This window comes from Physeter macrocephalus, chromosome 16 (genome assembly GCF_002837175.3).
Source record: "Physeter macrocephalus isolate SW-GA chromosome 16, ASM283717v5, whole genome shotgun sequence".
Classification (NCBI taxonomy): Eukaryota; Metazoa; Chordata; class Mammalia; order Artiodactyla; family Physeteridae; genus Physeter; species Physeter macrocephalus.
Window position 1 is genome coordinate 94,411,745 of NC_041229.1, and position 12,650 is coordinate 94,424,394.

Here is a 12,650-nt window from a genome sequence, read left to right on the forward strand (position 1 = left end):
CACACACACACACACACACACACACACACACACACACACACACAATCCATGCTACATTAGAGTGGGCTCTTTTTTAAGTGACCTATTCCTCAGAAAATTCTTTACGTGCACTGCAAACCAACTAATTGAAATGAATTCCCAGTTTTGGAGTTCTTGTTTGAAACGGTGAGCACCGGCAGTTCCCTGGCAGTCCAGTGGTTAGGACTCGGTGCTTTCACTGCCGTGGGCCCAGCTTCAGTCCCTGGTCAGGGAACTAAAATCCCGCAAGCTGCAAGGTGCGGCCAAAAAAACCAGAAAACAAACAAAAAAAAATAGGGGATTCCCTGGTGATGCAGTGGTTAAGAATCCGCCTGCCAATGCAGGGGACACGATCGATCCCAGGGCCAGGACGATCCCACTTGCCCCAGAGCAACTAAGCCTATGCACCACAACTACTGAGCCTGCGCTCTAGAGCCAGTGAGCCACAACTGCGGAGCCCGTGTGCCACAACTACGGAAGCCCACACCCCTAGAGCCCGTGCTCTGCAACAAGAGAAGCCACTGCGATGAGAAGCCCGCACACCTCAATGAAAGAGTAGCCCCTGTTCGCCGCAACTAGAGAAAGCCCGCACGCAGCAATGAAGACCCAACTCAGCCAAAAAAAGTAAAATAAATTTATTAAAGAAAAACAGAAAACAGTGAGCACCAAGTATTTCAACCCCTTTACAAATTTAATCATTGAATGATTTTTTTTTTTAACTCAGTTCCATGGGCTGATGGAAATAAAGCAGTTGAGCCTGATAATCAGTAGAAAAGAGCATTGGTGAGTTTTAAAATACATATGACTGAGGATACCTGGCATATATATATGTGTCTGTGTATATGCTGGTTTGGGTTTTTTCCCCCCTTTTTTCTTTCAGTGTTGGTTATTACAAGTAGTAGAATTTATTTCATACTAAACTGTTGTGATCTTTGACCAAGAAAATCTCAGTAGTCTGTTAACTTTTTCTTAACCACCAAAGTTTATTTAGTTATGATCTTGAAAATACAGGAGAAATTTAAATCATATTTCATAGCTGTTGAAAAGAACACAGCTTTGGATTTCTCATCTCATTTAGTTTATTTTTATTGATATAACAACAAATCTAAATTTGCCATTCAAAATTCGCCACTCTGAAAGCAGTTTAAACTGCTTTAGCTGTCAGGCATTACTTAATAACCCAGTCAGATCACAAATATCCAAAATGATAATTATTTTAAAAAATAATAAAACAAGCATATCAAATTTCAGGAGAAGGAACTAGAGGTCAGTAGCAGCTGATTGGGTATGTGGTGTTGATCAAATCTTCTGAGTCCTGGTACACCTGTAGTAATATAGCCAATTTCCCTTGATGATGTGAAATACAGCTAGAGGAAAACCTAACATGAACAAAACAAACAATTCACCACCTCCCTCACCATACACTGCCTAAGTACCATAAATGTTAAAAACTGGGAGAGAGCAAGGTCCTAGAAACCGTGTTATTTATTATGTGCAAAGTGGCCACTGAGGTGAATGCCTCCAGGCAACTTTCATTTGGTGATATAAAGCAAAAGGAAACAGTATGATACTATCGTTCATTTTTCTTTGCTTTTCACTTGATTTAGTGCACTGACCATATGTACTTAGATTTAGGTAGATACACTCACATCAAAGTTCCTGTCTTAATCTCAAACCCCTGAAGTGGGTCTGATATCAGGCAGCTAGGGAACTTTCTTACTGAAAGCCACAAGGCCTTGCTCAAAATGTTCTGTGGTAGAGGGACTTCAGTGGCCTTTTTTGTTAACCTTTGTTTAAATATCATACTTATTACCCAAACCAGTGTAAAGGACAATGCCTAACCCTCTTTGTCCTCATATCTAAGTCCTATGAGATATTACTAGGCTCAAGTCCTTAACAGTCATGGAATAACTAGGCTCTTGTGTTCTCATTTAAAGATACTGTTCTTATAATCCACTTAGTCTGAGGAGTAAAAAAGACCAAGTAGCCTTTGACATTTTATTAGCCTTGGCCTTGCATTATATCCTTGCTTTAGGGAAAAGCACAAGCCTAATGGCAGTAAATGCTTCTGATGGTAGGTCCCTTCCCCATTATGCATATCTCTGGGCCTCCATTTATAGTTTGAGGAGGGGGAGCAGCGTTAAATCTATTGATTTTTCTACTAGATTTTTTTCCTTGACATCAGCAGGTGACCAATCACTTGCAGCAACGGAAAGGAGAGGTAAATATAAACTCCAAAGGTGGTGAGTAGCTAGGAAATCTAAGCCCTCCCCTGTTCCCTCATCCCAACCCTCTGTTTATAGGCTTATTCTAGGTATTAAGAATTGAATGAAGCCAACTCACTGCAAGAATATGTGGTTGACGCAAATAGACATGCTTAATTTAAGCTCACTGACCACATAAGGACTTTAATATCATTCTGTCTTTTGCAAAGTCAATGGAAATTGTACCAAACCATGACATATGATGATGCTATTGTGGAATACTTGTTTTCTTTACCACATACACCCTGCTTTCCTGGTTCCTTGTGTTGGCTTATATTGTTTTCAGTAGCTCTTCCCCATAACCCCCCCCTCCTGCCCTCCCCCCACACAAAAATTCTAATCTTGCCCGTCCTTCAAGGCCCACTTCTGCTATATGCCTTACTGATCCCTTAATTATAAGTAATGCGTAACCAGTCATGCCACCCGCGCCTCTCCTTCAGCTCCTGTGACTTGCCATTACAGTTACTTGTGTACAAGACACTACTCTCCTACAGGACTTCTCTAGCTCATTGAGAGCAGAGACCAATCCTTTTTTTCATCTTCATAACCTGGCCCACCATGCATTCCACACCGTCCTCCCAATGTTTAGCCCATAGAATGTACTTAAATTGCAAATTAGCTAATGGCATTTCAGGTTTGAAGTACTGAAAACACCTAGTAATAGAGGGAAATTAACTCATACCCACCCACTGTTTATCCAGAATGCTTTATACCAGACTCCCACTCAACATACATATATAGATATAGATCTTCTTTTGAGGTCTGCAGCTCCCGCACAAGGAGGGGGAATAGAAAAGGAATTCTCTCATTTGAAGGCACATGTTGTGTCCACTAGAAGATGACACATCTAATAGGTAGCCTGTATTTTCTCCTGTCTGCACCGTTTTTAATGAAAGTTACAAATGTCCTTGTTGACCCTCATTGAAAAACTGACATTTATGGGTAAATCAGTAAGTGTGAGAATCTATTGGATTTGTTTCCCCAACATTCTTGCTTGAAACAAATTTCCCTAGGCTGAAGTAAGAGATTTAAATTTAATAATAACAATAATAACAATAACAATAATAAAATATCCAACAGCAGCTATGGCAGATAATTTTCTTTCTCATATAGTTTCTACATGGGAAAATCTTTCCTAGTAAACTTCCAGTAAATGTTTAAATTCCCTTGTTTAGACATCTAACCTGATCTTTCACATTTCTGGAGGAAGTTACAGCTGTGGAGAGCTTGAATTCCATCACTGGAGTCATGTCTTCCACAGTCTCCATGTCATGGTGTCTGTGTCTCCACTGGCGCTGACTTTGCTCCCTGTGCTTTAGTCACTTAAGTGATGGCCATGTGGCAAGACAAAGAGGCCAGATTTATTGGTAGTTCTCTTTTTTCTTCTCTAAAGGAAGGCAGGGAGTATAGGTCTGTAGAAACCAATGCATCTCTGAACTCTTGGGCAAATCAGATTCCCCCACCATGTGTGAAGAGAGTGTTACCCAGGATAGAATTTAACTCTAGAATATGTAGTAAAAGGGAATCTCTCTCTCTCTCTTTTCTTTTGAGGTCACACACTTTTCTTAGTTTTTCCTTTTTAAGCTCACTTGTGACTCATCCACCTCACCATGAGGGAATACCTGTATAATCCTGAGGTTGCTGATTTCAAGTCTTTAATACGGTGTTTTCTATCTGGCATTGCCATACTTTTAAGGTCAGCCAGTACCTAACCATTACTTTTAAACCTCCTGCAAAGAACTCCATTCAGCAGTAATTGCTGAATGAGAACAAGTCTGAGCCATTACTTCCATCAAAATGATTTCTCTCGTCTAAGTGGAGGACAGCACAGGACAGAGGAAGTGAGGCAGTTTCCCTTGTCTCAGGTGCAGCCATCAGCAACCTAGGTTCACCTAGATTCGAGGAGTTCTGTATGCTTATGTTCACAGTGGTTTCAGCAATAGTGTTTCCTACAGCTTATTGTAGGACAGTAGCTTCTCTCTCCATTTCAGATAAAGAACCTAGATACAGAGAAGGGAATTGATTTGCCAAGGTTCATATGGTAAGGCTGCAGCTAAGGCAGGATTTGAATTCATACCATGGAATGCTCCTCTTAGAACAAGGTCTACAAGACTTTGTCACAACCTCTGGAGGTGGAAATCATAAAGGAATCTGTTCCCAGTGAGGTTTCTTACTGCTTCACGTATACCTATTTCTCTGTGTAGTACCAAGCCCCACATGCCACCCACAGTTAAAGTTTCCTCGTAATATTTTAAAGTAATCTTGCATAGCAATGGTGCACAACTGAAAGATACACTTTTGTTCACTTCACAATTTATATTACTATTTTTCCTAAAAGATACATATCCTACTAGAGCAATAAATATGAAATTAGTTGCTTGGCTCTTACAAAGTTCTGAGGCCTCTCAATTTTGTGGCATTTCTTTCTTATAACTAACCCTAAAGGATTCCTAACCCAACTAGGAATTTCTTACCAACTTATGAGATTCAGAAGAGAAGAATTCTTAAAAAAGAAGAGAAGAGAAGAATTCTTTTTAACAAGTAAGTGGTTACCCAACTCCAGTTAGAAAATAAATATTCTTCTAGGACCTTTGTAAACAGGATTTATATGAGAAGATAGGAGATTTCTTTAACCTTAGTCATGGTAGGAGTTCCTGAGAACTTAGTTTACTCTGAAAATCTGTTTAGCCACAAAATAAATTGTGCCTTTCTCCCTTAGGAGACTTATGCTTTGACAAGGTATATTAAATATTTAGTTGTTTTCCAGAACACCCTTGTAGGGGAGGTTAATATTAATAACCCAACTTATGCGGTCAATATTCTAACTACAGAAAAGGCTGTTGATATGTCTAAGATCTCATAGCAGTTCCAGAATCAGAAATACCCTCTTTGGAGTTTCATGCTTAGTTGGTGTTGCCTTGTGCTCTCTTACTTCTAAGAAAAACCAGACTGCCAGGATTTGAATTGCTAAATGCTTTGCAAGCAAGTATAGAGCATTAAGCAGAGAAAAGTGTTTCCATTTTCACCTGGAACCTTGTTATCTAAAGCATTTCATTTAAATCATGTAGTTCCAAAAACAACAACAACAACAACGAAAACATACCTCTCAAGGTTAGTCCAAGCCATAGAATCTCCTCATTTTTGCATTAGCAAAAAATAATAGCCTTATGCACGGAAGATGCCTTTTTACTTTTTAGGTGTCCTTCTCCAACATTTTCTTGTGTTTCTTTAATAAGAACATCATCTCTGCCTTTGCTGGGAAGACAAGCAATATTTTTCTACATAGGCAACTTTTTTTTTTAGTTCCCCTTTGAACTAGAGTAGACCTATACTATAGTCCAAAGAACAGAAACTTATTTTTTCTGAAATTCTTCAGTTCTCCCTCAGGCAACTGGAAGGAGTAATTCAAAAATTAGGCAGTATGACTTTCTATGATTAGCCTAGATAATCATGGGAATCACACCAGAATGCTAAACCAGTCTCTTTTTAACTGTCAGCCTAAGAAAATTCATATTAATAGTTCTAATTTTAAAGCATGTAGTTTTTACATGATCATTTTGACTCTGCCTATTTCCAAGAAATATCCTAACATAAACTTCTTATGCTTCCTTTAATTCCCCCAGTTCTCCCTGATCCCCTTTCCTGCCCTCTCCCTCAGAGGTGTTGGCCCCAATTTCCTGAGTTGGAGGGCAAGACATTCTTAGAATGCAGAAGGCTTGCTTCAAGAGGGTGTCTGGGCTTGAGGTCATGCAAGAGGACTAATTTTAGCTTCAGGATCTTATGCACATCGTATCTTATAAATTACCTATAAAGCATTTTAAAATATTGCAGACATTTTAAAAGATGAAACCAATTAAATTTTTATAATAGAAAGAGGGTGGGAGAGAAAAATAAGAGATGGCAAAGGTTGGAGGAGGAAATCAACTGCAGGAAACACAGCTAGAATTTCACTGGGTTCCAGTGTTAAAGGTTTATCTTTTTGCTTTACTTGACCTGTGTCAAGATAAAAAATGCTTTAGAGGCAAATTCACCAAAGCTGAAGGCAGAGAGAATATTCACTAGGAAAACATGTTTAAAATTATCAGTATCATTGTCATCATTTTTTCCTCTCTGCTTTTAATAGTCATGCTTATTTATTTCCCAATTAAGAACTGCCTCTGAAAAGCATGCTGTTCTTCATAGTGAATTTTAGTCAGTTGGGTGTGTAGAGTTGTTGTTGTCATTGCTCTGTTTTATTTTAATGCTCTTATGCTTGGTTTCCCCGTACTTAATTATTGCACGTACTAGGTGGTGAAGACAGAAGTAGAGGCAAATCCGCAACCTCTGTCTGTCCTCTCAGGAGAATCTGGAGAAAGAAAGCAGCTACCATTGCTCATGGCTTCTTTTCTTAGCCCTCCAGGGCCCACACACTCCACACCTTCCATCTTTATCAAATCGTACTTCTCATTGTCTCCCAAACACAAATGAGAATTCCTGTTCCTATTGCTTTGCTCAACACATTATTCCTCCCTGCCTAGAGTGCCACCTTCTCTACTTTTTCTGCTAAGGAGTTAGTATTGACTAGGGGAAAGCCAAGAAGCTTTGTGGTAAAATAGAATTAATTCAAATCCCAGATCTACCACTTACTTACTGTTTGACCATAGGCAAGTTACTTAGTTTCACTGATAATCAGTTTCCTTATCTGTGAAATTAATAATATTTCACAAGGTGTTTTTTTTTACAAGGTGTTTTTGAGGAGTAAATGGAAGAAAAAATACAAAAATACTCAATAAATATTGATTCCCTTCCTTGTAATTCCCCCTTTTGAAGTTCTGTGTTTTTAAATCCTACGTATTCTTCAAAATTCAAGTTCTACCTACTCAAAGCTTATTCTCTGAAGCACTAACTTGGCACAGTAGACTACCTCATTATTGTTTGTTATCTTGCATTTATTGTCGTGTTAGCTTCTTGAGAGCTAAAGCTTCTGACGTAGCCTTGTTGAAAATGGTAGCCTCAGATGTGTGATAGTGTAGAACTGGAAAATGATAGCCTCAGATGTGTGATAGTGTAGAACTGGAAAATGGGAAGTGAATCCCTAAGTATGCAGTCCCCTTTCTCTCACCTAGGAAGTTGGGAAAGGTTTTGAGTCCATTATGTTTTCTTGGCACAATAAGGAAAATGGCCTGAGAAATGCTTTCCAAAATTATGGAATCTGAAAGGGAGTCATCAAATCCAGAAAGAGACTTCTTGTATTTCCATTGCTGCAGAGACGGCCTGATTGGGTACATACATCTCTTTGGGGCAACATTCTTTTAAAAAATAAAAAAACTTTTAGAGAATGTTTGGACGTTCTGATAAAGGAGGAAAGTTACTTTTACACTCTTACCCAGAGAATTGTCCTATAATATGAATGTAGGCTTCCACTGAACATGCACCTTCAGTAGCAACGCACATGGAACATGAGGAGACCTGTTCAGCCAGCCAGATCCCCACTACAGCAGACACAACAGCCTAGTAACACATTCTCCTACGCAGAGAATGTCCATCAGGTGGAGCTTCATAGTGGCTCTTTATCGCTGTTAACACACAATCCCTAATAAGGTCAAAGCTCTTCGACTCCTGGGCAAAATTGTAGCTAAAGGTCATACTCACTATACATATCAGAAGGTATCAGAGTGCTATGATTACATTCAAGATGTGACATTTTATGCTTAGGTAAATCTTTATTACATGATCAGAACTTGTTTTTTCAAAAGAAAAATAGAATTCAGTCTTAAATGTGGATTCTCTGCCACCACTATCCCCCTCTAAGTCCTTGGTTTTTAATTTATAATCCTTTACCTTTTGGTATATCTTTTGTTTTAAGCTATGATGCAAGAATGGTATATTTTTCGGCTATAATTCATATATCTCCAGACTTATTCAGGTACTAATCTGTCATTTCTCACCTTCAAAAGGCAAATAGAAGGAAAACCACTTTTTTATGATGTTTCTGACTTTCAGAGAAGTGTTTCACAGTCATTCATTATGAATGGAAGGAGATCTTGGGACTTGATCTTTGTTGTTATAGTTTTTTCCCCAAATACGTGAACTAGCCTAACAGGTGAAACTTGAACTTCAGTGCAAAATCTTGAATCACAGTTATGGTCTGCCTTTGGGCACTCCACCTCACTGATTTGTGCATGTTCTGCTGGAGAAAAAACCGACAGTCACCTTTTTGCTCTTCGTGATAGTTGGGGACCTTGAGCTATGGGACTACACAAGAGAGGTTTCTAATGTGCTCTATCTGTGTCTCTTGTCATTGAGGTAATTGTCATGCGAAAACCCTGGACAACAGCCATGACAAACAGAAATATTTTGACAACTCACAGTCACTGGATGCTGCTGAAGAAGAGCCCTCTGAGACAGGAACAGAGGAAGACCCTGTGCTCTCTGTTGAGAATTCAGGGAGGGACTCAGATGTCCTTAGACTTGAAAGTAAGTTGATTTGACCTGAGCTGTGCTTCTGGAGTAAAATCAACTCTCAAACTTGAAGCTTAGGCTTTTCTCTACTCTCAAGCGTTTGTTCTTTCTTTTAACAGTCACTTACTATATTGTAGATCATGAGGGTGACCCTCAAGATTGGGAGGCAGAAGTCAAGCTATAAAGTGAAAATGCTCTGCACACTTCTGTTTTCTCCACCTCAACATCTTCATTTGCTAGAACTAATTTGATTTATGCGCTAGTCTTTCTTCTTAATGTCATTAGTCTATTGAGTAAGTCATTGAAAAAAAACGCAAGTTGTATTTATACTAACCCAATAAAATTTAAAGATTTGAAATAATGGGGATGCCTACCAGGCCCTTTCCTAAAATTCCATTTTATGACCACATTTTGAGCTATGTGTGCTAAAAAGTTTTAAGATTATCTATTTATAATTGCCAAAATGAGTGACTTCTTTTAAGTACTCATCCTGCTTAACCTCTTTTCTGCCTTTGGAACTGTGCACAACTCCTCGCTTGAAACTTTCTCCTTCTTCTCCTCTTGGCTTCTGGGATATCACTTGTTCTTGGTTCTTTTCCTTGTCCTCAGAATATCTTTTTTCAATTTCATTCACTTATTCTTTACTTTGCCCTTTATTTTTTTTTACCCAGGATCTTAACCTTGGTCTTCTTTTCTTAGTCCTCCATGTGTTATCTTTTGGTGTTTCAGATACTTTGGAGTATACCAATGACTCTAAATCTGTATTTTCAGCTAAGACATTCTTTGTGAGTCCAGATCTTATTTCTACCTTTTTAGTGGTCTCTTTATCTGGATGTGCCACAGCCATTTCAAACTTAACATATCTAAAATTGAACTTGTCCTCATTTTGCCCTACTTCCTGAACTGTTTCTGTTTCCTATATTCCTGCTCCCTGTTAATGGCACAGCTCATCCAGTCATCACTATGTCCAATCAATCCCTAAGACCTGTTAAATATATCATCTCTTCATCTATTCTTTGTGGCACTGTCTGAATTTAGACTTCCTTCATTTCTGCCAGGGCTGTTGTAGTAAGTTCACGATTGGCTTCCCTATATCTTGTCCTTTACTTCAGTCTATGTATGGAGAGTGCAAGAGAGGCAGGGGGTGTGTATGTGTGTAGGGGAGAAAGAGATAGTACGTAGAAATTGGTATACAATTTAAAAAGCAGAAACAGCCCCTATTACCAATTTCTTGTGTGTCCAAAGAGTTGTTTCTGAAATCAGACCTCATCTGGTAAGTTGCCTACATTTAAAGTTTTCAGTAGCTATTACCTATCAGAAGAGTCCAAATGTCTTAATGTGGGATATGAGGCAGTTTAGCCCTTGATTCTGTCTCCAGCTGAACTGTACCATCTACTAGTACTCTGCATAGCGGGAAGTACAGACCTTTCACTATTTCCCTCATGTGCCATGCTGCTTTGAGCCTCCGTGTCTTTGCATAGGCTGGGAAGGACCCCTGCATATTCTGTGCTTTTTATAGACAACTCCCATGCATCTCCAAGATCCAGCTCAAATGTCATCTCCTCTGTGAAGCATTCACAAAGGTCTCCAAGCATTTAGTTGCTCCATTTGCTGTCTTGTTCCTACTTTTTGTCAAGGCATATTTTATACAATATTAATTGCTTATATGTCTTATGTTCCATCAGACTGTGAGCTTCTTATATATTGTGTCCTTTATAACTTTATATTCCTGTGTATAGTAAATATTTGTTAGAGTAATGAAATGTGTCCTTTGCCCTCCTGTGTAGATTGGATTAACATATTTAGCAATTACAAAATCTTGTGTTTCCTTCTAAGTGGTATTGTGTATAAAAAAACAATGTCTAAGAGAAGCAAGCTAGACCTCAAAGGGGGAAGTTGTGACCTTCACTTTTGCAGGTTTAGGGAATTAGTTTCATCAGTTCTACCAGAAATCATTGGGCTTTAAGGAAATTAATTTCCCATTTACCAACTCAAAAGAAATTGACTTTTAAACCAGATGGCCACTTTGTTCATTCACAGTGGGTCTACTCCTCTCTAGTGCCTGGAAGCCTCATATCTCTTACTGACATCAGGTACCCGTACAACCAAATGAACATCATGAGGGAGGATGATACTGAGTAATGTTAAGGGGTTTTGGGGTTTTTTTGGTTTGTTTTTTTTTTTGGCCATGCCACAGGGCATGCGGGATCTTAGCTCCTCGACCAGGGATCAAACCCACTCCCCCTGCAGTGGGAGCATGGAGTCTTAACCACTGGATGACCAGGGAAGTGCTGGGGTATGTTTTTCAGTTTACAGAAACTGTTCCTATTCCAATACAACTCCTTAATGAGTGGAATACTCCTGACTACCAAATTAGAGTCTTTTCCTACGACAATTCAGAATAAAACCCCACCAAAATCTTATTCTTTGTCTCTTCATTTTCCAAATACATCATTGCTTGAGGCAGATAACCTAGTGTTTAAGTTTCTATAGTTCCATGTTTCCCACGTAGATCCATTCCATCCGCATACTGGGAACACTGAATGGTTGCCCTGGCTGGGGCTAGGTGTTTGCCAGGTCCCTTCAACATTATGCAAACTGTCTCTTAGGGTGCATTCCTTTTCACATTGCTAATTTAATTATAGTATAATGATGACTGTTCTAGTTTTACTCTTAGCTACTAACTTTTTTTTTTTTTACCGTCTCTAAATTCTGGGATACTGACAAGTCCACACGGACCACAGTCATGGTATAAGTTAGCATGTTTATACCAGCAGGCTTCCTATAGTGTGGTTAGGAGTCAGAAAGAATCTGTTTTTTAATATAAATAGTATGATATAATAAAAGTCAAGCAGAGACATTAAAGAATTTTTTAAAACTCTATTTTTGTAGGAAATTTTAAAGAAATACAAATAGTTGAGCCCGCTCCAGTAACCATAAATTATTAGGATAATCACTGCCATTTTGTGGTACTTTATACCTTACAGAGTTATGAATTGTGTATTAACCTTGTGAAATAGATATTAACCCCATCTTGTAGCTGAGAAAATTGAGACTCAGAGTAGTTAGGTACCTTGCCTAACATCTTCAGTAGGTGACGGATAACTAAAACTCATCCTCAGGCCTTCAGCTTCCGTACACTGTGTGTCATTTGCCTGTGGTTCTCAGAAATAGGGATTTGACCTATGGGATGCAGCAAAAGCAGTTCTCAGAGGGAAGTTTATAGCAATACAAGCCTACCTCAAGAAACAAGAAAAATCTCAAACAATCTAACCTTACACCTAAAGGAACTAGAGAAAGAAGAACAGATAAAACCCGAAGTTAGCAGAAGGAAAGAAATCATAAAGATCAGAGCAGAAATAAATAAAATAGAAACAAAGAAAACAACAGCAAAGATCAATAAAACTAAAAACTGGTTCTTTGAGAAGATAAACAAAATTGATAAACCATTAGCCAGACTCATCAAGCAAAAGAGGGAGAGGACTCAAATCAATAAAATTAGCAATGAAAAAGGAGACGTTACAACAGACACAACAGAAATACAAAGCATCCTAAGAGACTACCTCTACAAGCAACTCTATGCCAATAAAATGGACAACCTGTAAGAAATGGACAAATTCTTAGAAAGGTATAACCTTCCAAGACTGAACCAGGAAGAAATAGAAAATATGAAGCGACCAGTCACAAGTAATGAAATTGAAACTGTGATGAGAAATCTTCCAACAAACAAATCAAGTGGGATTTATTCCAGGGATGCAAGGATTCTTCAGTATATGCAAATCAGTCAGTGTGATACACCATATTATCAAATTGAAGAATAAAAATCATATGATCATCTCAATAGATGCAGAAAAAGCTTTAGACAAAATTCAACAGCCATTTATGATAAAAACTCACTGGAAAGTGGGCATAGAGGGAACCTACCTC

At 38.6% G+C, this 12,650-nt stretch overlaps 1 protein-coding gene across 6 annotated transcripts in view; it reads left to right on the top strand.

Moving 5' to 3' along the window:
• Window positions 1-12,650, top strand: part of TTC17 (tetratricopeptide repeat domain 17) — a 163,403-nt gene that overhangs the window by 90,639 nt on the left and 60,114 nt on the right. For 4 of the 6 annotated variants that reach the window (XM_007126403.4, XM_055091536.1, XM_055091535.1 and 1 more), the window contains one exon: window positions 8,568-8,738. The exons of the other annotated variants lie outside the window; for them this stretch is intronic. In XM_007126403.4, coding sequence (XP_007126465.1) covers window positions 8,568-8,738 — 171 coding nt within the window. The remainder of the gene's footprint in view (window positions 1-8,567; window positions 8,739-12,650) is intronic. 6 annotated transcript variants of the gene reach the window in all.